Genomic DNA, 25871 nt, shown 5'->3' with positions numbered 1-25871 from the left:
CCCAGACAATGTAGTCCAGTTTGTTGGCATTGTTGGCACTGCTTAATCGTTTAAACAACTTGTTTGTAAAGTAGATTTCCAGGCATTGCTTTGACACTGTATTTCAAATGCATTTAAATTTCATTTAACAATGCTCCTTGGGAAATCGTCAAAGTTAGAAAAAAGCAACAAGAAATAATACTTAAATCACATTGGCCCATTGGTGCGCGACATCCTTTCGTCTTTAAACTTTCACTCTGGGCTTTTTCCACATTGCAGCCAACAGTGCAGGCAGTTGCTGGATGACAGAAGACAATTTACACATGATACATTTAAGCAATAAGGGGTGTGGTGTATGGCCAATAGACCACTGTAAGAACTGTTTTCAAGCATGACACATTGTTAAGTGCCTGGACACAGTGCTTACCTGTGGTATATTGGTCACATAACACAAAGCCCTGAAACCCCTTACTGCTATTATAAACTGTTACCAACACAATTAGAGCAGTAAAATGTGATGTCATACCTGTGGTATATGGCCCCTTATAAAACGGGGGGTTTAAATCCTAAATGCTCATTGGCTGAAATACGTGGTATATGGGTATGACCCAATTTCTTACTGCTGTAATTGCATTGATAACCAATTTATAAACGCAATAAGGGGGTTTGTGATATATTGCCTAAGAACAGCTCTTAGCCATGGTATATTGGCTATATACCTCACCTAGTCAATCCTTATTGTTTACTTATACCATGACTATCAGCATTCAGGATTCAAAACACCCAGTTTATAATTCACTTTTGATCCTCAAACATGGCCTGTAGGTTTTTTAAGCCAGCACCTAAGGATGAGAAGTCCGTGCCACCTGGTGGCGAGTAGATAAAATAAATGTCAGTTGATTAAGTAAACCAACTGTGAAATTTCCATAGAAAGCATATATTCTTTGTGCATAGCTGACAATTTAATGGCTGACATCTACGTTTTTTAAATCAATTAAATTGACAATGTGTATAATTTTATTTAAGGATACATATACTTGAATGATGTTTTTAGATTTGAGTAAACAGGCCTTGACAAACAGATGGGGAACTACAGCAAAGACGGTTATCAAAGAGAGTGTACAAGAGCAGTGAAACAGTACAAATCAATCCATTTGAAATTATCACCTCACATTGAGCTTGCTTATTAGATTAAAATGTACGCAGGCCCGGCACGACACATAGGCTCTGCCACCACTAGGAATAGCAGGTCCCAGGCTCTAATCCTTTTATTTTGGTTTGGGAAGAATACACCAGGTGCAATTTGGGAATTTGGTTGTGAATCCTCATTTTTTATATCATGTCAATCATTGATATTCACTCAATTATATTAGTCGGGTAGAACATTTTAGATTGGTACTTATTCTAGTGAGCTATTTAATTTTGTAGCAATCATAGCCATATACACACCAAGCATGCAGGACATGTGCCTAGGGGCAAATAGGGATTTTCTTGTCAGTAATTAAAAAATCATAACTTATGGCAAAATGTGTAGAATTGCAGTACATTTGTTTTCAATAACATTTATCTCCACCTCATGGCAACAGATACAATTTAGGGAAATTGGCTCTATAGAAGCAAAAATGTACTTTCCTTAAAGCTAAATGTGTTATAAATACACAAATCGAAGTGAATCCATTAATGATCAGATATTTTTTTATTTATTTTAAAACGTTGTCTGTCCACTGCACCAATCTCATCTGCTCCCTTTTACTTTTAAGCTTGATCAGTGAAACATGACATATACAAACATTCCCAGGGACAGAAATTGGTGCATACAGCAAAACCTAATAAACCTGATGATTCTTATATTACTAGACTAAGTATAAACTGTACATTAGATTTATTCTTACTTTACTCAGTAAAATAAAGGTTAATTTTTGTTTTTTAAAGAAACATTTATGGGCAAGAATTAATCAACAGGTTAATAGAGTTAGAGAGAGAAGGTCATTTATCGAGTTTTAGAGCTCTTGCCAACATATACAGCTTTGGAAAGAATTAAGGGACCACTACTCCACCTTTTAATATCCTTTGCAAAAAAGTTGAAGTGTTAAATCTGCAATGGTCTCTTATTTTTATCCCTTCTGTTCCTCAAGCAAAACCTTCCTTTTTGACATTTTTGGAAAGGAAAGAAAAGAAAGGTGTAGTGATCTCTTAATTTTTTCCAAAGCTGTATGTCTGGTGTCTTTTAGAGTGTCTTAGAGACTCTTAAGTTTAACATTTAACAAGGTCATTATTAAGGTAAGGAGGTGCACACAGAAAAGGCACTTAAAGCTTTTATGAAACTGCTGCTCCCGATTATTGAAAAGCATGCACCTACTAAGAAACTGTCAGGTGTGTTAGAGTGCCATAGTTTGATGGGGATCTGGAGAAAAAAACATTTTGGCAAAAAATATTCAGCAATAGGAGTGGCTAATATGTCTGGCTACAAATCTGATTGGCACACTTACTGTAGATTGACAAATTATGTGACTAAACCTAAGGATAAGAAGACAAAAGTGTATTATGAAAGTAAGATAAATGATATGAAGCATGATGGAAAGAAGCTTTGGAATAGTTTAAATAAAATAATGGGCAAAAAGACCAATTCAACTCTGTCTTTCATTGAAGCAGATGGCTCATTCATCACAAAACCTCATGATGTGGCCAATTATTTTAATGACTATTTAATTCACAAAGGGGGATGACCTTAGGCATGAAATACCAACAAAAAACTGTTGAACCTTCATATCCTTGCGTACAAAATCTAACTATGAAAGGCACTGCAATTTCACATTTTCTAGGGTTTATGTGGGAGTGGAGGGAAAAGTATTGTCCCCAGGTATTCATCATTTAGATGGAAAACTACTGAGAATGGTAGCAAACATTATTGCCAGCACTATTTGCAATACAATTCATTAAAAAAATAGACATTTGTCCCTGAAACTGGAGGGAAAGGTAGGTCAAAGGTAGGCCTGCGGCAACAATCCCTTTATTGGTATTAACAGGCAAGGGAAGGCCATATAAATGGAAATGCTATCAGCTACTATGGGATACAAGTGAATAGTTTTACCATATACACTGTCCATTTAGAGAAGAGAACTGCAAATATTAAATGAAAGAACAAAAATGTATTTCATGTTGGGAAACAGTGAAATATAGTGTTGATAGACACGCCTATGGTGCAACTTTCCCACTTTGACCATACTTCCTCAGAATTACTGCATTTTAATATGACTGTAGTAACAGGATCATCCAGAGATGGTAGCAGTGCTCCATCAATAATGGTTGGGAGGAAGATTATTTGCAGGTGAGAAAACTATGTGGAGATTTTATGTGGATTTCACAGGGCAATCCATTTAGCCACTTTAGGATTTAAATGTTGTCTTTGTTTTTCAAAGAAATAATTCTGCCATTCATGTAGTCAAAGTCCTTTTGATTTTGGTAGGGAAGACTGCATAACTCAGAGAAGTTAGATGTTTAAAGATGCACTCTGGGACTTTTGTGAATTAACTAAATATATACATGTATTTTTTATATTAAACTCCCATTTTGGTCTGGATGTATAATATGTATATCTGCAAGTAAAATCACTATCATACCTCAGTGAGCAAGGAAATTTCACATTTGAAAATGAGTGGTTTTGATGACATGGGGCACATACATGCAGTAGTATACTCTACACTTTTCTGGGAATCCTTTTGGCTCAAGAGCGACACTTTCACAATCCAAAAAGTGACCATGTAAATGTTGTAAATGACAATTGTAGCTGGAAATGGCTAATTTGTAATGGAATATCTGTATAGGCATACAGAGGCCCATTATCAGTAATCATCAGTCTTGTGTTCCAATGGCTTGTTGTGTTTCAAATCCAAGTTTATCATTTTAAAAGGCTAATTCGTTAGATTTGCAATTACGTTCTCACATCTGAAAACTGTTGTGTTGATTAAAGGAGCAATAAAACTGGCTTATTTAGACTAGTTCAGAATCTGGAGCATCAGCATTTGTGGATCGATTATAGGCTCAAAATGGCCAGAAACAGCTAACTTTCTTCTGAAACTCATCAGTCCATTCTTGTTCTGAGAAATTAAGAAACTGAAGATCTCAAACAACGCTGTGTACTACTCCCTTTACAGAACAGGGAAAACTGTCTCTAACCAGAATAGAAAGAGGAGTGGGAGGCCCCAGGGCACAACTGAGCAAGAGGACAAATAAGAGTGTCTAGTTTGAGAAAAAGACAACTCACAGGTCCTCAACTGTCAGCTTCATTAAATAGTACCTACAAAACGTTAGTTTCCACCTCAACAAAGGGATGCTGGCCTTCTAGGTAGAGTTGCAAAGAAAAAGCCATATCTCAGACCGGCCAATAAAAAGAAAAGATTAAGATGGGCAAAAGAACAAAAAGAGGACACTGGAAAGAGGAAGATTGGAAAAAGGTGTTATGGACATTTGTGAGATGGAGACCAAATGAAAAGATACTGGAGGAGTGCCTGACACCATCTGTCAAGCATGGTGGGAGCAATGTGATGGTCTGGGGGTGCTTTGGTGGTGGTAAAGTGAGAGATTTGTACAGGGTAAAATGGGTCTTGAAGAAGGAAGGATATCCCTTTATTTTGCAAGGCCATGCCAGACCCTGTGAATGACACTTGATAGGAGCCAATTTCTTCCTACAACAGGACAATTACCCAAAGCACAGCTCCAAACTATGCAAGAACTATTAAGGAAAGAAGTGACCTGGGATTCTGTATGTAATAGAGTGGCCAGCTCTGTCACTGGATCTCAACCCTATTGAGCTGTTGTGGGAGCAGTTTGAGCGCATGGTACGTAAAGTGCACATCAAGCCAATCTAACTGGTGGTAGGTACTTCAGAAAGCATCGGGTGAAATCTCTTCAGATTACTTCAAAAATGTAACAACTATTGCCAAAGATCTGAATGGTTGTAATTGCTACAAATGGAGTATTCATTTGATGAAAGCAAAGGTTGAAGAACACAATTATTATTTCAATCAAAAATCATTTCATTTGTCAATTACTATATTTCCTATTCAAACAAACTTCAAGTATGTTTTCATGGAAAACAAGGAACTTTCTAAGTGACCCCAAACGTTTGAATGGTAGTGTGTGTTGGTTTAATCTTTTTAACGATTTCCATTTATATTTAGCATTATATGGAATTATTTAAAGTAATATTAGCTAATAGATGAGAATAAGATGCTTATTAAAAACCTCAGATACATTAACTGGCTCTTGAGAGATATAGTCATTTTGGATCATGTTTGTAACAGGTTGAATGTTTGACCTATTTTAAAGGTAGGTTTGTATATTTTACTCTTTCTCTAAACAGATGAAGATCTAGCCTAGATAACCAAGGGCAGGTGATGACCTTTCAATGTTTTCCAAGGTGCATGATTATCACATACCATTGTGAATTCTGAGATAAAGCAATACCATGCATTTTTGACAGGATTAATTGGGAACTTAGCTAGTTAATAGATATCAAGTCATCAATGAAATAATCAATATTTAAATGTTTACTTAGTTAATACATTTCGTGGGTGCTTTGGGTCTTCATTTGAATCTTAATTTTCCAAACACCATAAATTATGGAATGTAACAATCTGAACGTTTTAATTCAATGCCATACTGCTTTTGGCAGCTATCTACTGACGGAATGAAGCGATTCCGAATATCACAATCAATTTGGATGGTCTCCACTGAATTCGGTCTACGCAAAATACGTCATCAAATCGTTCACCAGACCTGTCCGTTTAGGATTTGGACCAGATTTGGACTCACCACGACTGCCTACATCTGCAACCCACCACGTGACATGTATGTTTACATCCTTTCAGCTGTGTTCTTTCCTCGTGAAGAATCGGCAGACTAGTCAATCACCACTTCACAAACTCGCGCTGCAGCTCGATAAACTAGCTGTAGTTGATTTGTTTTTTTCTCTCCTGCATCTACATTGGGTCTGAGTTAATCGATTGACTTGGCGCTGTAAGTATTTTCTAATCTAAAATGCACTGTCGACATTTTGTCTGTTTCTGTGTCAGTTAACGAGCTACCATGATTGCTTTGTCTGGGTTGGTGACGCACATACTTTGTTTAGGCCCGTATAACTGTGTTCATACTAATTTATGATGAGTGTTGTTGACATTTTTTGCACCGCCAGTCTAACTCGACTTAACGCTTTCACCTAACGTCGCATCGTGTAACATTAAGGCACTAGTTACATTTCATACAGCATTTCTATGTATTTTTGCTAATTACGTCGTTACTCTTCTTACTGGCTAACACATACATAGCTAAGCTAGTTCACCATGGCCATCTTTCGACTGCTAACTGCAGCCGTCGAGCATGCTAACTACAGCTGGCAAGAATGTTGTTGTGACATTACGTTAGGCTGCTACAATAATGACAGATATTACATATGCCTCGATTTCTCGCGTTACTTGAAAAACAACACTACTAGTTAGTAGTAACCTGATATTTTAAATTTGTACAAATTGTACATATAACATCAGCTAAAATATCTGTCCTGCATGATTAAAATGACACACCATCAATAATAGATTTAACAATAGATGTACTTAGAGAGCAGCTAGTGAATAACACAAGCTACATTATGAAGGCACATTCAATGCAAGCTTTTGACATTTCTGTCAATTTCCTATATCAAAAACAATACGATACAATGCCATGCAATTTCCTGTTGTTTTTGTTTAGTTTTTCACCATCACACGCAGCGGGCCACGTTCAGTTGCTATCTGTTGCTGATAGAAATTCCATTTATGGAGCCGATGTGATTCCTCCTTATACAGGTCGGTAAAGCATGTTTGTTCTAGATAGCATATTTCTATCTGAATTTTCCAAAGTGTTTTCTTCTGCAGAACGCCCCCATGTCAAACTAGCAAGATGATTGGCTAGAAGTCTGTGCCGTAACTGTTCTGAAAAGTAGCTCATTGGCTTCAAATAATATTTGTCATTCATATATGAAAACTAATTAATAATGTTTTGGTTGCGGTGTACATGGCAGTCCCTAAGTATTTGCATAGTGACACAAGTATGGATTATTTGGTGTAGGAATTGCAGTCCTTTTCATAGATAAAGCCCCCATTTTAGGTAATTGGACCATTAGCTGTTCATCTGATTCTTGAGCAAGTGTGTGTTGTTTCCTCATTAGTTCATTCTCAGGCATTGGTGGCTCCAGGATCAAGAATATTGATCGGGCAGGATAAAATCATTGACGGGTAAAAAAACAAAAAACAAAACCTGAGGTCCCTGGACAACTGACACGCAATGATGGAACCTTATATATATTTTTTAAAATGCGTGGAGGGCTGCAAAATCAATCTAATATTTATAGTTATCAACATTTTTGCTCTACTGATAGTTGACCTGCTGTTTTGAGTGCAACAAATTAAAGGCTCAAAGGACATAAGTGAAGGCAATAGGCAGCACTGAACAGACATGGTTTTAAAACACAATGCCATTGAAAAACAATACAATTAAAACTGAATTACAAAAGCTCTAATGTTTACTTCAAACAAATGATTCATACTGTATGGGTGGTACTACTGCACTGTCCGCTGTTGCTGTTTCCTCAGGTTGAGGTCAGGAGTGGACTTGCCATGTTACTCAGTGTGCTTTGCTTACAAATTGAAATAGGCTTGTCTGTTTTGACATCTTCTCGACGATCAGGTTAATATTGTCACAGTAGTGTGATTCATGAGGGAAAATGCTTGGTAATTAGATTATAAATAGCTATAACTAAGAAAAGGCTGGTTTTCTAACATATACTGTAGGTAAATGCAATTTGAATATAGCAAGTCTACCCTATGATTCGTTAATTGATGCAATGATCTCCTGTAGGATGTACTTTATGCGTATGTGTACTGTTTCATAGCAACAGCAAAATAAAATGTAATTATTGATTGCAGTGCCGTTAAATTACAATCTCTCTAAATGTCTCTGGATTGAGTTGGCTGTGATAATACTAATATTTTACATGTCTATCTGTTTCATAGCAACTACTGAAGGACAACATGATTGGGTATTGTTTCAATCCAGATCCTAACAAATCTTTAGGTGAATCAATGAGTTCATTGGAGGGACCAAGGTCTGCCCAGGCCCAATAGTGCAGCCGCCAATGTGCTCAGGAGTGCTAACCAATGCTCTAGATGGAATACTGGGTGTGGCATTTGGACTCTGTTGTTTAAGAAATGTCTATTCCAGTAAAGCACGCTATCAAAAATAATCTGAATAAATCGATTAGAGACATAGCCAAAACATTAAGTGTCAAGATCAACTGTTTAGTACAAAATATAGCCTATAGTTTGGAGAGGCTAGTGAACATACTAATCATTAGGCAAAAACTATTAATTGTACATCCTCACAGTATGTAACACTACAAGTTCCCATCTTCTTGGTGGTCCTTCTGTCGGGTTGTAGGTCTGGCAAGAGATTTTTGTCAGCATCACATCTGATGTTTTCCCTTGCGATGCACCGGGGGCAAAATCTCCTTGCGATTGTTATTGCATTACCATGTCACCTGGCAGGTAATTTGCCAATTTATCAGACATCACAAACATTCTGTGTTGGTAGGTATTTATGGAATATATATGTATGTTTGACAGATTTTGATAATTGAATGGATCATTTTGATGGCTCAGACGATGAAAGAATGTTGAGAAATTGCGAAGAGAATGCCAATTTAATTGAGAATCAGTTTTGATCAGCAAGCCATGTGCATGTAGGCATTGTACCTATTGTAGACAATTGTACTTACTCTTTTGCACACATGTGCCAAAACACGTGCAATTTGCTTAAATGAATAAGACATTCTAATCTGGTGTGAACAAGAAACTAATTGTTCAGAGATTTGTTTAGAAAAAAAATACTTTTATTAAAGAATTGAGCCAAAGCGATTGAGAAAAACTGTTACACCCCTTCACTCAGTACTATTTTGAAGCACCTTTGGCAACAATTATAGTGTCAAGTCTTCCAGGGTACGCTACAAGCCTGATAATCTATTTTTAGTGAGTTTCTCCCATTCATCTCTGCAGATCCTTTTAAAGCATTGTCGTTTTGGATGGGGAACATCACTGCAATTCATTTTCAGGTCTCTACAGATATGTTCAATCGGGTTCAAGTTTGGGTTTCTCAAGGACATTCACAGACTTGTCTCAAAGACACTCTTGCATTGTCTTGGCATTATGCTTCCACCACCATGCTTAACTGTATGTGATGACTGGTGCATGGTTTCTTCCAGACGTGACACTTGGCATTCAGGTCAAAGTGTTCAATCTTGATTTCATCAGACCAGAGAGATCATGTTTTTGATGGTCATGATTGTCCTTCAGGAGCCTTTTGACAAACTTGAAGTAGGCTGTCATATGCCCTACTGAGGAGTAGCTACTCAATCATAAAGGTTAGATTGATGAATTGCTGCAAAGGTGGTTGGCCTTCTGGAAGGTTCTGCCATCTTCACACAGGAACTCTGGAGCTCTGTCAGAGTGACCATCAGGTCTTTGGTCTGTGTGGCAGGCAGGCAGCCAGCTCTAAGAAGAGTGTTGGTGTGTCCAAGCTTCATCTATTTAAGAATGAAGCAGGCCACGGTGTTCTTGGGAACCGTCAATGCAGCAGAATGTTTTCTATACCTTTGCCCAGAACTGTGCCTCTACATAAAACTGTCTCTGAGCTCTTTGGTCAATTTCTTTGACCTCGTGGCTTGTCTTTTTTCTTTGAAATGAATTGTCAACTGTGGAACCTTATATAAACGGGTGTGTCCTTTTCTAAATCATGGCCGATCAATTGAATAGGGTATTGTGTGTAGATTGAAGAAAAACAATTTACTAAATTTTATAAAAGTGGTCTGAATACTTACCTAATACATTGTAACCTGACGTATATCTTGGCCCTGTCCAGATAGTTTCCCATAGCATGTTACATTTCCTCTCCCGGCCCAGCAGGTTCAGTGGGTTCATTATCCCTGTAATGGAGTTGGATACCAGTCTAACTTGTATTCTTTTTACTTGGGTTTAGACCTAATGCCTAGTCTTGCCCAGTCTGTAAAAATGTTCATGATTTGTAAAAAAAACTAAATCATCTAATGGTGTCCCGGTAAAAACAGTCTTGCCGTTAACTGTGTCATTGTTGAAGCAGGGTTTGGATCCTGTTTGCGGTTTAGTCCAGGGATTCAGCAGAGGGCACTGCAATTGGCCAGCTGTTGACCGGGTTTTAATAGTGTCAGTAATCAAGTTTGGTTCCTCACCAACTTTTAGTGCCCATATAACTCATCTTTAGTCTAATGTTAGTTCCAAAATAGTTTTCTCGTTCCATGAAAAGTATACCTTTGTGAAAATTACCATTGCCCTTAACTATGGCAATTTAGTCTTTAGGCTTGCTGCTAAAAAGCTCTATAAAAGTTGATATGTAATCTTCAACACCGCATGCTTTCTCTTCACCAGCACCTTCAACACGCATCAATGTAACCTCTGGTTAACTGGCCCTCGCTACATTTACATCACCAGAGTCCCTTGTACCAATTTATTAGCAAATCGCTCTTAGGTAAATGTCCCCTCAACATTAGCTCACTCCTTAACATCTGCTACTCGTAAAGGACTCTGGTATATCTCATTATGGACACCTCTCAAGCCAACACTGTCTTTGGTCATTATTCATTTCAGTTTGCCACCTCTAGTTGTTCGATCAAACTACAAAAGACTCTTAAACTTGAAACTTTTATCACACCTCACTCCTATAAAGAAAATACCTATCTGTGACTTGATGTTTGTTTGTTTTTTCCTTGTATATTGTTCTAGGACAGAGACAGATGTAGTTCCCCTCACTGGCTCAGGTATTTGATCTAGAAATGTTTTGGCTAAAGGTCAGATGTGCTCGCTGCTTTTGTTAACTGCACATTTGTCACCCTGAGCCTGACAATCCATTTGCCACCCTCCAGTAGAGAAGCCCTGCACTGTGCTGCTTTTTACTGAAAACAAGTTTGGTGATGGCTGCTTAGTCCTGGTCCTGGAGATCTACTATCCAGTAGGTTTTCTCTCCAACCCCAGTTGTGACTAACCTGACTTAGCTTTTCATCCAGCTCATTATTAGAATCATGTGTGCAAAATAAGGAACAGGATTGAGCAGCCCTGCCATTGATGGAAATCAGGTGAATATTTTCTGGAATATAAGGATGACAGTCTGTCATAAATTATGTGGAAACCCTGCCCCTGTGTGTATAGTTTGCAAACTAGGTTATCTAAATCTATAACAGCGTTTCAGTTCAAGTTCAAACTACGTAGCCCTACCTATTTAAGGAAACTAAATTAGCTCCTACCCTTTTCTGACTATGTTTCGTCATAGGCTTGTCAGGAACAGTGCAAACAAGTGCAGTTGTCAGTCATTTAATGCTTGTGGAATACCTTCCCTGACTGACCCATTTTGCAATCTCCTATTTTTGCTGCAGAAAACTCAATGGACTTTGGATAGATGTATTTCAGGGAGGGATAAAAAAAAAATGAGGACAAAAAGCTGCTCCTGTAACGCAGTGCAGTACAGTCACACATTGGTCAGCATGAATCAATTATTTTTGTTCAGAAGAACTAATGGATTTGGCTCTTCTTGCCTGTACACAAGGCCTAACCTATGTTGGCTACTACAATGTCACCTCTGAATGTACCTGAGTCAAATATGTTCTTGTTGTTGTATCAGGTGCTGAGAAGACAGAGAGAATTCAAGACTCATCTTCCTCTGTTGCATCTTTCATATATGGGCTTTATAATTTCCTCACAGATCATATTCATTGGACTTTTTAGGTTTTTATTGCTTTTTACCGCTGTTATTAGTTTATTTTTGTCCTGCAGTGCATTTCACGCTTCACAAAAGTAATATTTTACTTGATTAAGGTATTATTACTGAAGATCTCATTGTCTTTCTAAGTGGTATTCCTGGTTACCGGTGACTCTAACCTGTGACTGATATCAGGGTGCAGTACGGCCCGTATTCCTTATTACAAAACATAGAAATAGTGTCTGGCTGTTATTTTATTTAAATGTTTTATGTTGCCATAGATGTGATCCAGTCGTTTATTCTTTTTGCATATTGATATGTGTAAGGACTGCTTGTTCGTTTTATCCAAAGTGTTTGCCATGCAGGTTGGCTAAATGTTTATTGTGCGTTATTTACTTATTGAAGCCTACAGCCACAAGAGTTTGCTTTTAAACCCCTAGACAGACACATAGCTGGTCTTAAATTAACTCCAGCCACAACAGAGGAGAAATATTGTGGATGAAGTTGATGAATACGCTAGATAATTCGATAAGAAACCTGTAATAATTTCAATGCAGGTGCAACGATAGTTTGAAAGCACAGATGTAGATGTGACATCTTATAAATCATGTCTATAATCGTTGCTCCACCTATCACTTTTGGTTGATCTACTGTACTCAGAAGTAAAGCATTATTTAATTCTCTATGCGCTGGTGGCGCTGACTTGCCAGTTATGCACAATAGAATAGTTTCTATTTGCCCTCAATTACCCAGTTTATTTGTTTTGTTTGTTGTATCAATATACTTCAGCGCTTGTATGGTTATGGTTGTATTGTTGTGGAGTTTTTTGCTCTCATTTAGTGTGAGTATTTAAGAATATCATCAAATTTAGATAATTTTTCTTTCATCTTGCTCACCTGTCTATTTTCTCTTTTGAATTCCATGCTTTCAATGTCACCTAGCCATTCAAGCTTGACTTCAAGCTTCTTATTGTACTCTACCATCCACCAGATGCTCTTGGAGGCGTCCTCATGAGCTTAACATGCTGATAAGCTCTTTCCAATCATTTTACAGTGACTTCAGTCTTCCATAATTAGCTTTTGACAAATTTCTTTATCTTTTTCTTTCTATTATTTTTCTTCTTTTCAGTCAATCAAGTTAATTTATAAAGCCCTTTTTACACCAACAGTTGTCACAAAGTGCTTTTGCAAAACACCCAGCCTGAAACCCCAAGGAGCGAGCAACAACAGGGTTGAAGCACAGTGGCTAGAAAAAAAACTCCCTAAGTGGGGCCGAAATGTAGGCAGAAACCTAGAGAGGAACCAGGCTTGGAGGGGTGGCCGGTCCTCCTCTGGCTGTGCCGGGTGAACCTTTCAAGAGTACACATTGTAATAATTAAGAAATGCATGCAGGCTGTGTCCAGAGCAGTTTTTTGACCTCACACCCAATCAACCCCCCCTCAGCATCTAACCTTTACTGGACGTTGTTACTTCCTTGTCTCTTTCTCTCTTCACCACCCCTACACTGTGAGCCCCCCCCACCCGGGTCACAGGCCGCTGCAGTATTCCTTTCCCAACTGCTCTCTCCTAGTCGAACCTATTATCGCTTCCATCGCCTTAATCATTCTTACTTCTGTCTTTCTGCCTCTTTTACCCTTCTCTCTTCCATTTTCAAGTCCTGCCACTCTGACTGACTGTCCCATTTACTACTGGCCAGCTTGGCGGTCCCCAAACTTGTGGGACCCTAACCCAAACTTAACCCAAACTTGTGAATTACTGAAGCATCCTTTTAACTCTGTCCTTGCTAACTTTTCTTCATCTGCTGCCAAAGCCACTTTCTATTACCCTAAGCCTTTACCCCTAACCCAAATAAACTCTTATCCACCTTCTACTCATTCCTCAACTCTCAACTTCCTCCCCCACCATCTGTCTTTTCTGAGAATACATTTGCCGACCACTTTTCGAAACAGGGTTGATTATTTCTGCACCTAATTCATAGCAATTCCACTGGTCTCTCACACACCAAACTTGCCCGTGCATTAACTGCTTTTTCCTCTGGGTCTCTCCACCACTTGTGGTGAGAGACCCAGACTGAGCTAGTACTAATCCAAGCACTTCTCATCTTAATGCAATGTCACTGTTGGTGGGGCTCCCGGTGGGAAACCCCTGCAACTTATCCAGAATGCCAAGGCCCCTCTGGTGGCCAGCCTTCCCAAGGTCTCCCAAGTCACTCCCTTCTCTACTCACTTTTCTTTGAAGGCTTCTAAGTTGAAGTTTGTATCTGCTACAAGGCCTTGGTACTTTCCTCAGGAGCAGCAAGGGGAGATTTTTTCTCTCTTTTATGCCTTGCTCAAACCCAATTCTAGCCATCCCACCCCTATGGGTAGGCCGCTCCCAAACTGCTTAGTCAAAACCTTATCCCAAGTGTAGAACAAGCTTTTCCTTGCGGGGCGAAGTTAGCAGAATCTCCACCCGTTTTCAGAAAACAACTGAAACCTTACCTTTTCAAAGAGCGTCTTTGTCTAAGTGGCTGTAGAGTGTCGAACTCTCCAGCCACATCCTCTGATGACTTCATGAATTAATGCTTGCTATGTTTATTATTTTTGTCTATTCGTCACTGGGTTTTGCCTGTAACTATTTAGTTGCTCCACCTAACTTCTTATTATCTGTTATCTGTAAGAACATCTGCTAAATTACTAAAAGGTAAAAAAAAAAAAAACATCCCTAATGTTTTGTACAAATCACAGTAAAGCAAGGCTGGGTCTTCTGTTTTCGTGGTTCCGTTTTTACAAAATGTGCAGACAATCTCAACAACAAGAGGCGCTACTATACAGCTAGACTTTGATATTCTGTTTTGTCACAAACGTTTATTTAAAAAGGCAGTACTTTTGGGTATTGACCAGTTGAATGTATTTTTCTTTATTGCTGCATTGATGTTTAACTCCATGGGGAATGGCCTCTGTCTCAACAACTGACATCCCTCTGCTTTACGTACTATCTGCCATCTCTTTAGTCACCGTCTCCCTTGTCTCATTTCCCTAGAGCTAGCCTATGGTGAAATGACAATGGTGTGAACCGGCCTCAGGGGAATCTGCATCTCTCCATGCCCCACTAAGAAGACAACGCATCTCTCCACTTGTGGCACCCTCTTTTTGTTCTGCTGATTCTTTCTGGCCATGGGGGGTGCGGTGAGTGCCGGGGAGGACAATGATGATCTGATTGACAACCTGAAGGAGGCTCAGTATATCCGTACAGAGCGCGTTGAACAAGCCTTCCGGGCCATTGACCGCGGAGACTACTACCTGGATGGTTACAGGTACTACAGGACCCATGATCATCTATACAGCTTATCAGTCTTTTTTTGGGGTGGTCTGACAAATCTTAACTCGCGTTGACATCCATTGAAGAATAGCCTAAACTAAGGTAGTTATATAGATGAAAATGGAAATGTGAATAGAAATGACAGTTTTCTCCTTTGTAAAGTTCCCCAAGCTAACATAGACGTGTTTTTAACTATCTGCCCATATTATAGGGACAATGCCTACAAGGATCTGGCGTGGAAGCATGGCAACATCCACCTTTCTGCCCCCTGTATCTACTCTGAGGTGATGGAGGCTCTGAAACTGCAGAAGGGTCTGTCCTTCCTCAACTTGGGCAGTGGGACTGGCTACCTTAGCACCATGGTGGGACTTATCATAGGTAATGACTCCCCAGTTTGTTTCTTTTTCTCTTCTAAATGTTCCACTCGGGTCACCTTATCATCCATCAGGAAGTCTCATTAGCTTTCAGACCAGGTGAGAGTTTCTAGAGGAGCGGTGCAGTTTTACTTTGGTGATAATGTAACCGCAGTTTACCTTTTGAAGATGGGAGATATTCTGTGAGTCTTCATTCACCGTGATGCGCTGAGTTAGTTATGAGTTAGGCGGACATATGCTACAATGACATGCATGGAGTGCCAAATGAATTTAAACGCAGAATGTTCTGTCGTAAACCATGTGTATTCCCTACAAATCCATTTGAAGTGGTTTTCTGCAGGTCCATTTGGGGTGAACCATGGAGTGGAGCTCCACACCGATGTGGTTGAGTATGCCAAGGAGAAACTGGATGACTTCATCAAGAACAGCGACAGCTTTGATAAGTGGGTCACTTCATCGCAGAGTTCTGGGTGTATGGTGATACGTGCCGTGACCCCTCAGATGTGTTTATGGAGGGCCGTCACTTACCGTTTTCACCTTTATTCGGTATCTGTTAGGTTTGAGTTCTGTGAACCCGTCTTTGTGGTGGGCAACTGTTTGGAGATCTCGTCAGACAGTCACCAATACGACCGTATCTACTGCGGTGCGGGGGTGCAGAAGGACCACGAGAATTACATGAAAGTCCTGCTCAAAGTCGGGGGTGTTCTGGTGATGCCCATAGAGGATCAGGTAAGAAGAGCAGGTAGAAGGTCTCTGAATAATGCAGGTAACAGAAACATGGGCATTATTCATGATGTTTACCTTCCATCCCTGTTTGAGGTCATCCTAAATGCCGACCAATGCGCCATAATGCGCTGTTTTAGTCCTTTTTAAAGAAGTGAAGGAATTATTATAAACCGGGTCTATTGGCTGTGGCATCATTAGCCCCGGGCTTGACCCTGGGTTGGATTTGTACTTTATTGGGTTTGCATAACAACGCTGAGTTGAACGTCCTACTACACCTCTACTCCCACCCCTATCTGTCCAAGTCTCTTGCATGTCTGGTGCTGTTCCTGTTTATTGGCTAACACACCCCTTCATGCATTATTGCTTAAATATTTAAATAGGCAGTTGATTACATAAGTACACCAACCCCCCCCCCCCCCCCTCATGTCATGACATGATAAAAACACCTTTAGCAGCAATCTGTGCCTCTTATGAAAGTGTGAAAGCTTTACACATCTGTATTGTGCAATTTGTTTTCGCTATTCTTTCAAACGTTTTTCAGGATGTCAAAGTGTTGGACATTGTCTAAACAGCTCAAGACAGATTTTAGTCAAAACAGTAACTATCACTGATCTGTGTGAAACCTTCAGCATTCACAAGGTATAATGGCTTTTGCGATGTGCATTCATTGGTTGTCCCCCCAAATAATAAAGCCAGTGTATTTTGCTTTAGAAAGTTGTGTGACCAGCAGAGGCTATTGGAGTGGACACAACATGTTGCTCATGTCATATTTCACTGATTTCTGTTGCCAGGTTCAGCATAAGTTTGTTTTGGTATATAATCATCAGTGCATTGGGTGTTTTTTACCTGAACAGAGAGTGTTTTAATGTTTCATCAAGGGCAGTAATCACATTTGCAAGCTGCGCTGTAGAAGTTGATGTATTGTTGTAGTGAGGGAGAAAAAAGAGACACAATCCTTAAACAGGCCTATATGCTAGACAGTACATTTCGCCTACCAGACACATATCAATACTGAACAACATTGTCATAGAGAAGGATTCAGTGTATCAGCTGTGTTCTCATGCTCCTTGATGGAGTCGGATGGTTTGTTAATGGGCGATACAAGACGATGCCTGAGAATGCTAATTCAGTTGGCTTGCTGGCTCTAACATTTATCCCTGACTTTTCTGTAGCATTTGATGCAAGATGATGTTAATAATCAAGGTTGGCCCTATGTTGTCCTCATCTGAGCATTTTGAAGCCTTGGTGTAGTACTCCTCCACAAATAACCTGTAGCACCCACTTGGGTGATGCTTCTGCTGCCAATGTAGCACAAAAGCCCTCCACACACCAGCCCTGAGTACTAGTCATCATCACTAGAATGCACTGATCTATTATGTGCTCAGATTTAATTGATAAAAAGCAGCAGTATCTGAGATGCATGTTTTTAATACACATTTTTTTGGGAGGTTTGGCCAGCTAGATGTGAGTGAACAAACAAACACATTTGCTTGTGCCACTTTTAACAGCAATGACTGCAACCAGTCATTCCTTTAGTTATTGATCAGTCTCCCACAGTGCTATGCAGGATGTATAACACACTCATCTGTGCAGAACAACATACTGCATTCAACAGCTTTGCTGTGTTTGGGTTTTCACCGGACATAATGGGTTCTTGGCGCCAGAAAAAGGTTTTACTTCTGACTTACTTGTCCATAGAACATTGTTCCAATAGTCTTGAGGATCATCCTGGTGCTTTTTTAGCCAGTTTTAGTTAAGCATTAATGTTCTTCTTATTGAGCAGTGTTGTCACAAACCTCCATTTGGACAATATGACTCTGACTCTGGTTCGGTGGAGCCCCTGATTATTTACAAAGGAATTCAAACCCCTGACCCTAGTTATCCATTTCATTAAATTAACCTCAGAGAGATACAAAAAATTATAATACATTTGAATGTTACATGTTTGATTACCTTTAATTCAAGATTAACTGTATTATGACCCATAAAGCACAGAAATGTTATACACTGCTTGTACTGTATGGGAATTTTTGTGGCTTCAGTAAGATATGTAGAAACCATTGGCCTAGAAAATACATTCATACTGTAACCAGTAAGCATGATACATATTCAATATAAAAGACAATTAGTACAGGTAATGCAGTTAGTATAAGTATGTATACACAGCTCATGGACAAAAAAGAAAAAGATCTCAAATATGTACAGCATTTGCAAAGCTCTAATTTTAGGCTGCCTTACAGCACCATGGCAACAACAGAACAGAGGTTTTGATTAGGAGAATTGAGGCCAAAGGGCTGAAGCAGCTTAGGAAGCTCTGTTCCATCACATTTCCCCTGGAACAACAAGTCCACATTATGGTTGAAACCAGCTATTTGTGCTTTTAGATATTTCATTTGGAAACCCCAATTAACTTTTCTGGTGTGGAACTAAGGATATGTAATACATTTGATTTTGTCCCTCTGCCATGGTATATTAATAATGGTGGCGTAATCACGGCTGACATCAGTTCTCCATTGTCTAGTGGAATTTTGTTGTTTGAACCTGTCTGCTGGATAAGTGTTAAAGTTGCTACATACAGGAACTTGTACATTGTCATAATTGTAATTTCAGGATAAGTCCATAATATATCTGCAGGAAAAGTGGAATGATTGTGTTATGATTGGCTGTGATATTGATTCTCCAGTTCCTGGTTGGTAAATGTCTACAGTTTGCTTGTTTCTGTTTGTGAGAAAACATATATTGTGCGGGGAACAGTTTTACCATGTATATCACTGTGAAATATACCTAATAAAACATTTTAAATATATTTTTAAAGCTGTTTTAAAACGGGTGGAGAAACCAAAGTAAAAAGTCAGTATGTTATGGAGTGGGGAAGGGGACATTTTATTTTAAATAAAGCTTAATGTACTTGTAGTTTACCTACCTTCCACATAGGAGAGAAATCACATGTGGCAACTTTGTCAATGAACTGGTACTGTTGTTATCATGGTCAGTATACAGTGTCAACTTATATATTTTTTTTTACTGTCTTTCTTGTTATAGCTGACCCAGATCACCAGGACTGGTCAGTGTTCCTGGGAGAGTAAGAATATCCTGGCCGTGTCATTTGCTCCTCTGGTACAGCAGAACAGAGCTGAGGGAAGCAAGCCTGATGCTGTAGAACTGCGTGAGTCCTCCAACCCTGGTCTACTCTAACCCCTGCTCTAATTCAATTTCCCTTATGTTCATATTATGTTATGCAATAACTTTTCCCACTTCTTCAATGTCAATAATAAAGAAATATATTTCGTAAGTATTCAACGTCTTTGCTTTTGAAGTTTCACAGTATGCCCAGAAAGGCAGGGAAAAAATGGCCTTCATAAGGACAGAATTTTCCATTGGCCTCCACCTGTGAACCAAGTTGCGGTCTCGTTTTCTGGACAAAAACCTCACTGGATCATTGGTCAGGCTGTAAATCTGATAACAATTAAGACCAAAAAGCATTTTACAAAGTTAGAGATAAAGTAATATAATGCATAGATTAGGAAAAGTGTACAACATAACATCGTAATGTTTGGATATCCAAATGAGCACAGTTTCATCAATTAACAAGGAGACTTGTTTGTTGTGAGAAACCAAGGAGAGGCCAACAGTCCGAGTTGGGGAGTAATGGATTACAAGAAAAAAATAACTGTTATCCATTCCGTTACCAACAAAAATATTGTAATTGGATTACAGATAATTTAGAAAAAAATTATTACTTTTGGATTACTTCAATTGAAAATGAATAGGTGTTCAAAATAATTATGACATGCTGCATGCTTGTTTTTTTTTATTTAATGTTTTAAAAACATCGTTATTTGAACCAAAATAACAATTGAGCGCCTCAGTTGGGGGTGATCATCATGCGCGAAAACGTGGACGTGCGTGAGCAGTTTAGTGACTGATGAAGCACTAGTTTAATTGGTCAAATGTGTGTATCTATAATAGCCGACACGTTGATTTAGGTGATTTAGTTATCTACTCGACGCACCTTTCTCTGGATAGGCCTACCTCGATCGTGTTATATTTTAGTTGAAGGTTTCAAGGTTTATTTGTCAAATGCACTGAACAACACACAGAGAAGAGTTGCACTGATAAACTCAGACAGGAAATGTTTTTGAAGATTATGCAACTATTTGTTAGATAGCTAGGTTGCCTTCAAGATAAAACATTATATGGAAGTGATCACGATATTTAAGAGAAAAGGTGTGATGGGAAGCACTCTGCCGAAGGATGATGATATGGGCAACCACCTCATCTCCATCCATATAGGTAGGCCACGTGATTCTGCTAGCTTGGCTTCTCAGAATATTGCATCCATTGGTTATCAATGGCTGCTGACGACATTGACTTTAAACTAAGAGTGTATAATCACCGTTTATTTCTATAGTTTGCTATTTTGAAATCTATTCCTGGTGGCCGTAATAATCATGTTATTCATGTACGCGCGAAAAGCAACGGATATCTTGATTTTTATATACAACAATGTCAATACCCTTTTTGAGAAATTGCCATTTTATTTTTCAACAATGTTTTGAAGCAGTTAGAAACATGAATAAAACAAATCCTTTGATTTTGGGTTATGTTCAGATAAACAGCCATATTCTGTAAAATCAAGGGTTTTTGGATTAATTGGAATGACTGAAAGTCTGACAGACCTTTAGCATGTAATGTAGAGATGTAGCCCAATCATATTCAAGTAGAAAGCAATGGTGTAGAAACCCTTTCCAAAGGTGCTGTACAAAACCCCTAAGTTAAAATGCAAATTCAGTTTTTGGCCAGCTATGTAAACTCTAACACTGACTGATCCCGCAAAGGGTGTTCAGCTGGTTATAGGCTATTCCTATTTGTTTTCTAATGCCTCTTAATATGAAAGTAATTCAAAGTAATCAGATTACGTTACTGATTTTGTGTAATCTAAAAGTTACGTTACTGATTACAAATGTGGATAGGTAACTTGTAACTGTAATAGATTACATTTAAAAAGTAACCTACCCAACCCTGCCAACAGTCAGTAACAATGTAACACTGGCCTGTATTTGAAGTTGGCAAGAAAGAAGTCATTTCTCAAAACCATCAACCAAAAAGTGTCTGGAGATCGCGAGAAACCACAAGAGTGACCCACCTGCGAATTGGGAAGTTTTTTTGTTGTCAGATGAGACCATGATTTGCCTGCAACTGTAAGCACTATGTGTGGTGCAAACTTACCACTGCCCCCCATGCCTCAAGACACTCTACACGTCTCCACACAGGATGTGACAGTAATGTTATTGTTAGAAGTTGGCTCACTGCTCTAGCATCTGTGGGTACTTCAGTCAAATTGGTGTACTATTTTTGTTATGCTGTTGTGAAATTGGTCTTAAATTGAATTTGACCTGGCATTAAAAAATGTCTTAAATTTATCAACTTGCTGGAACCTCTAGATACCCTGCTGCAGTTAGTATCATGCTGTAAGGATGCTTTTCATTAGTAGGGACAGGGCACTATTTTAAAATTGGATGGACCAAAATACAGGAAAATCCTGCAAGAGAACCGTTCATCAGGACAATGATCCCATGGAAATGTCATAGCAACTTTGGAATGGCTCAAGAATAAAAAGGTGAATGTCCTACTGGCCAGAGCTTAATCCCATTGAGAATCTGCAGCTCTATTTGAAAATTGCAGTCTACAAGCATCATACACCTAACCTGAACATCCTGGTGCAAATCTGCCAAGAAGAATGAGCCAAAATCACTATCTTGTATTTACTTCCCAAAAGACTTAAAGCTCTTATTGCAGCGAAAACTGATTCTACCAAGTATAAATGTGTATGAGTTAAATACTTATAAATGAAATATATTTCAAATATTTTCCAATATGAAACCAATATCACCTTTACAATAATTGAGTTTTAGTGTTTTAAAATAAAAAATCGAACCGAAACAAAATTTCAATCGAGCACTAGTAATTCAGTAAAACAAGAGAACTGGTCATGGGTTTAAAGACTTCTGCAAGGCACTATGTATTCAACTCAGACACCAGCATCCATATTTGGGCTGCAACCCATCAGTTGAGAGCGACTGTTCTACTGTGAATCATATTCTAGTCTAACCTTATGTTCTCCGCAAAGGCTCTTCAGTTTTATTACTACTGGGGCCAGATGCTTTGAACTAGGTTATTTACAGTTTTCTGCATTGGATTACTCTTCCTAAAATTGGCATAAAAAACAATCCAACACAATTATGATTTTATATTCCAGGGGTTTCCAACATTATTGCCCCAGAGCATTTTTAAAATGTCATGCCCACTAATAGTACAGTTTATCAAAAAACTCATTGCCTGAAGGATCTGCCCTGATGATTACTAAATGTAATTGTGTAGTGTATGGAGATTAATCATTTGGTTTGGGCACATATCCGAGACGAGAATATCCCATTATTTGGAATAGCAGTTGTTGTTTTCTTCTTTTCAGTGTTTCATCAGTTCCCTGTAGGGCCACATTCAGTCAGTTAAGAGATTTTAAAAATCTCAAAAATCTAATCTTTGCTACGAATGCTTTCTTCGGACAGCAATTGTGGAAAATGCAAGTATGTCTATTTGTATTTTGCGCACATAGGCTAGATCATCTTATGGTCAGAGGTCATTTTAACACCATCAAGCAATTTAGCATTGAATGTTGATTAGATCGTGTTTGTAATAGTCTTAGTCCATTGTTTTTGAATTCCCCTCTGAGTTAAGCCCTGCGCATGTCTCTAGCATCAGTCATCTGTAGTGAAAGAGATGATAGGCAGATATACTCTGTCTCCTTTTTAGCAGCTCTGAAAGGACATTTTAGTAATTTAGCTGACGCTCCTATCCAGTGATTTACTGCAGCAATTGGGGTTGAGTGCTTTATTCAAAGGCACAAAAAGATTATTTTTCACTTGTCGGCTCGACAATAGAATCATCCCAATTTTAATTTTTTTTATTTCTACAGCAGTTTGCCACCATTGGGTCATGTTGATTGATAGCTCATATTTTTGTATTTTTTATCACTAAACAGCATGTTTTTCAGAATTGATCTAAGGGCCATTATAAATTAATCAACGAGCCATATCTGAATAGCCCAGTTTAATAGCCCTCTTCTACTCTAAACCCCTTTTTATTCATAGTTAAACGATAAGACATTTTCTGACTAAACCTTAGGCTCTAGATGCCTAACTGCCCTATCAGTGGGTGCATATTCTTGAATATTTCATTAACCGTTAAATGTAACCGTGGAATTTTTCTGTCCTATAGTTTTGGTTGGAGTATTGTACCCAAATGACCAGACAATACAATGAGATAACTGCGTGTTGAACTTCAGTAAAGAATGTCAGAAGCGTAATGTTTTGACATGCTATTTGTGTCCCTCTGCTCCTACTCAGCCCCGGTGATGGTCAGGAGCCTTCAGGATCTGTCTCGCATCTACATCCGCCGCACCCTCCGAGATCTGACCAATGACGAGAGTCCTGACAATGGCCTGGTGCTGAGGGCTCCCCAGAAAAGAAAGAGACGGCGTTGTCGGCGGCGACGCATTAACACTTACGTCTTTGTGGGCAACCAGCTGATGCCCCAAGCCGTGGAGAGCGAGGAGGACGAACGGATCGAGGAGGAGCAGCACAAGGAGGAAGAGGAGCAGCAGGAAACAAAGGAGAAGGAGCGAGAGGAAGAGGAGGAGAGGGACATTGGCAGCATTGAGATTCTGAAGGCAGTGAATGTACTGAGGGACAAAATCATGACTTTACCTCTGCCTGAATCGCTGAAGGCCTATCTGTTATACTACCGAGAAAAATGACTGTGTGACTTCTCACCCTGCTGGCATCCGTTCAATTGGAGATAATGCCTGCTGAGATTTGTATTATCTTTTTTCAATACAGAATGATGTAGCATTACTTTTCATTTCTCTTGAAGGGGAATATAGAATGGAGACTAGGAGGCTTTCTGGGTAATTTTTGATGATATTCTATAATTACTATGATATGGTTTTGTTTTTTCAGGATGTAGATTCATATGTTAATATTCCAGCAAATTGTCTCAATTAAATGGTATAAAAAAGGAAATGGTAACTATATTTGTTAAAAATAAATGGACAGATCCCAAATTTTACTGCACCTTTTTCTAAAAGCTTTACACAAGTTGATGTTAATGAATGAAGATGTTATATACTGAGTGGAAGAACTAGAGACGATGCATGTACAGTCAACTCAAATGAGTGGCCCCTTTGAAAAGTATGAGGACGATATTACAAATATTGTATACAAAAGAACATTTGGTTATTTTGAGAATTTGTTAACATATTATCTCAGAGTGACAGGTGTCAACATTATTGACGCCCATTTTCAATACTCCTGCTCACACTCCCCTTGAAAGGAAAACAACACAGCCTTTTTGTCAACTGTTTTATATTGTACAAAACATTGGGAGGAGTCTTGTCCCGTGTGGCTCTGTTGGTAGACATGACACTTCTAATGCCAGGGTTCTGGGTTTGATTCCCACAGGGGCTGAACAATTCTAATAAATACAGTGGGGAGAACAAGTATTTGATACACTGCCGATTTTTCAGGTTTTCCCACTTACAAAGCATGTAAAAGTCTGTCATTTTTATCATAGATACTCTTCAACTGTGAGTGACGGAATCTATGTCACATTATGATTTTTAAGTAATTCATTGGCTTTTTATTGCATGACATAAGTATTTGATTCATCAGAAAAGCAGAACGTAATATTTGGTACAGAAACATTTGTTTGCAATTACAGAGATCATACGTTTCCTGTAGTTCTTGACAAGCTTTGCACACACTGCAGCAGGGATACAGACCTTCTCCAGATCCTTCAGGTTTCGGGCTGTCGCTGAGCAATACGGACTTTCAGCTCCCTCCAAAGATTTTCTATTGGGTTCAGGTCTGGAGACTGGCTAGGCCACTCCAGGACCTTGAGATGCTTCTTACGGAGCCACTCCTTAGTTGCCCTGGCTGTGTGTTTCGGGTCATTGTCATGCTAGAAGACCCAGCCACCACCCATCTTCAATGCTCTTACTGAGGAAAGAGGTTGTTAGTCACGATCTCGCGATACATGGCCCATCCATCCTCCCCTCAATACGGTGCAGTCGTCCTGTCCCCTTTGCAGAAAAGCATCCCCAAAGAATGATGTTTCCACCTCCATGCTTCACGGTAGGGATGGTGTTCTTGTGGTTGTACTCATCCTTCTTCTTCCTCCAAACATGGCGTATGGAGTTTAGACCAAAAAGCTCTATTTTTGTCTCATCAGACCACATGAACTTCTCCCATTCCTCCTCTGGATCATCCAAACTTCTACCGTCCTGCCGTGTAGTTCTGGGCTGATCCCTCACCTTCCTCATGATCATTGATGCCCCACGAGTTGAGATCTTGCATGGAGCCCCGGACCGAGGGAGATTGACCATCATCTTGAACTTCTTCCATTTTCTAATAATTGCACCAACAGTTGTTGCCTTCTCACCAAGCTCCTTGCCTATTGTCCTGTAGCCCATCCCAGCCTTGTGCAGGTCTAAAATTTTATCCCTGATGTCCTTACACAGCTCTCTGGCCTTGGCCATTGTGGAGAGGTTGGAGTCTGTTTGATTGTGTGGACAGGTGTCTTTTATACAGGTAACAAGTTCAAACAGGTACAGTTAATACAG

General features: G+C 39.1%; 1 protein-coding gene across 2 annotated transcripts; it reads left to right on the top strand.

Annotated features, from left to right (window-relative positions):
* Positions 1-5774: 5774 nt before the first annotated feature.
* pcmtd1 (protein-L-isoaspartate (D-aspartate) O-methyltransferase domain containing 1) lies at positions 5775-24759 on the top strand. Of its 2 annotated transcripts, XM_010885841.5 has the most exons (8): positions 5775-5997; positions 6727-6821; positions 14814-15087; positions 15304-15470; positions 15807-15909; positions 16024-16195; positions 19235-19358; positions 23599-24759. In XM_010885841.5, the coding sequence occupies exons 3-8, from the start codon at positions 14948-14950 to the stop codon at positions 24006-24008; spliced, it is 1116 nt and encodes a 371-aa protein (XP_010884143.1). In that variant the 5' UTR covers positions 5775-5997; positions 6727-6821; positions 14814-14947; the 3' UTR covers positions 24009-24759. The 2 variants fall into 2 exon arrangements, with proteins under 2 accessions (XP_010884143.1, XP_012988761.1); XM_013133307.4 differs by lacking the exon at positions 6727-6821 and having other exon boundaries at positions 14816-15087.
* The last annotated feature ends 1112 nt before the right edge of the window (positions 24760-25871 follow it).

The sequence above is a fragment of the Esox lucius genome, chromosome 3 (genome assembly GCF_011004845.1).
Source record: "Esox lucius isolate fEsoLuc1 chromosome 3, fEsoLuc1.pri, whole genome shotgun sequence".
Lineage (NCBI taxonomy): Eukaryota > Metazoa > Chordata > Actinopteri > Esociformes > Esocidae > Esox > Esox lucius.
This window is presented reverse-complemented; position numbering and strand designations above follow the sequence as displayed.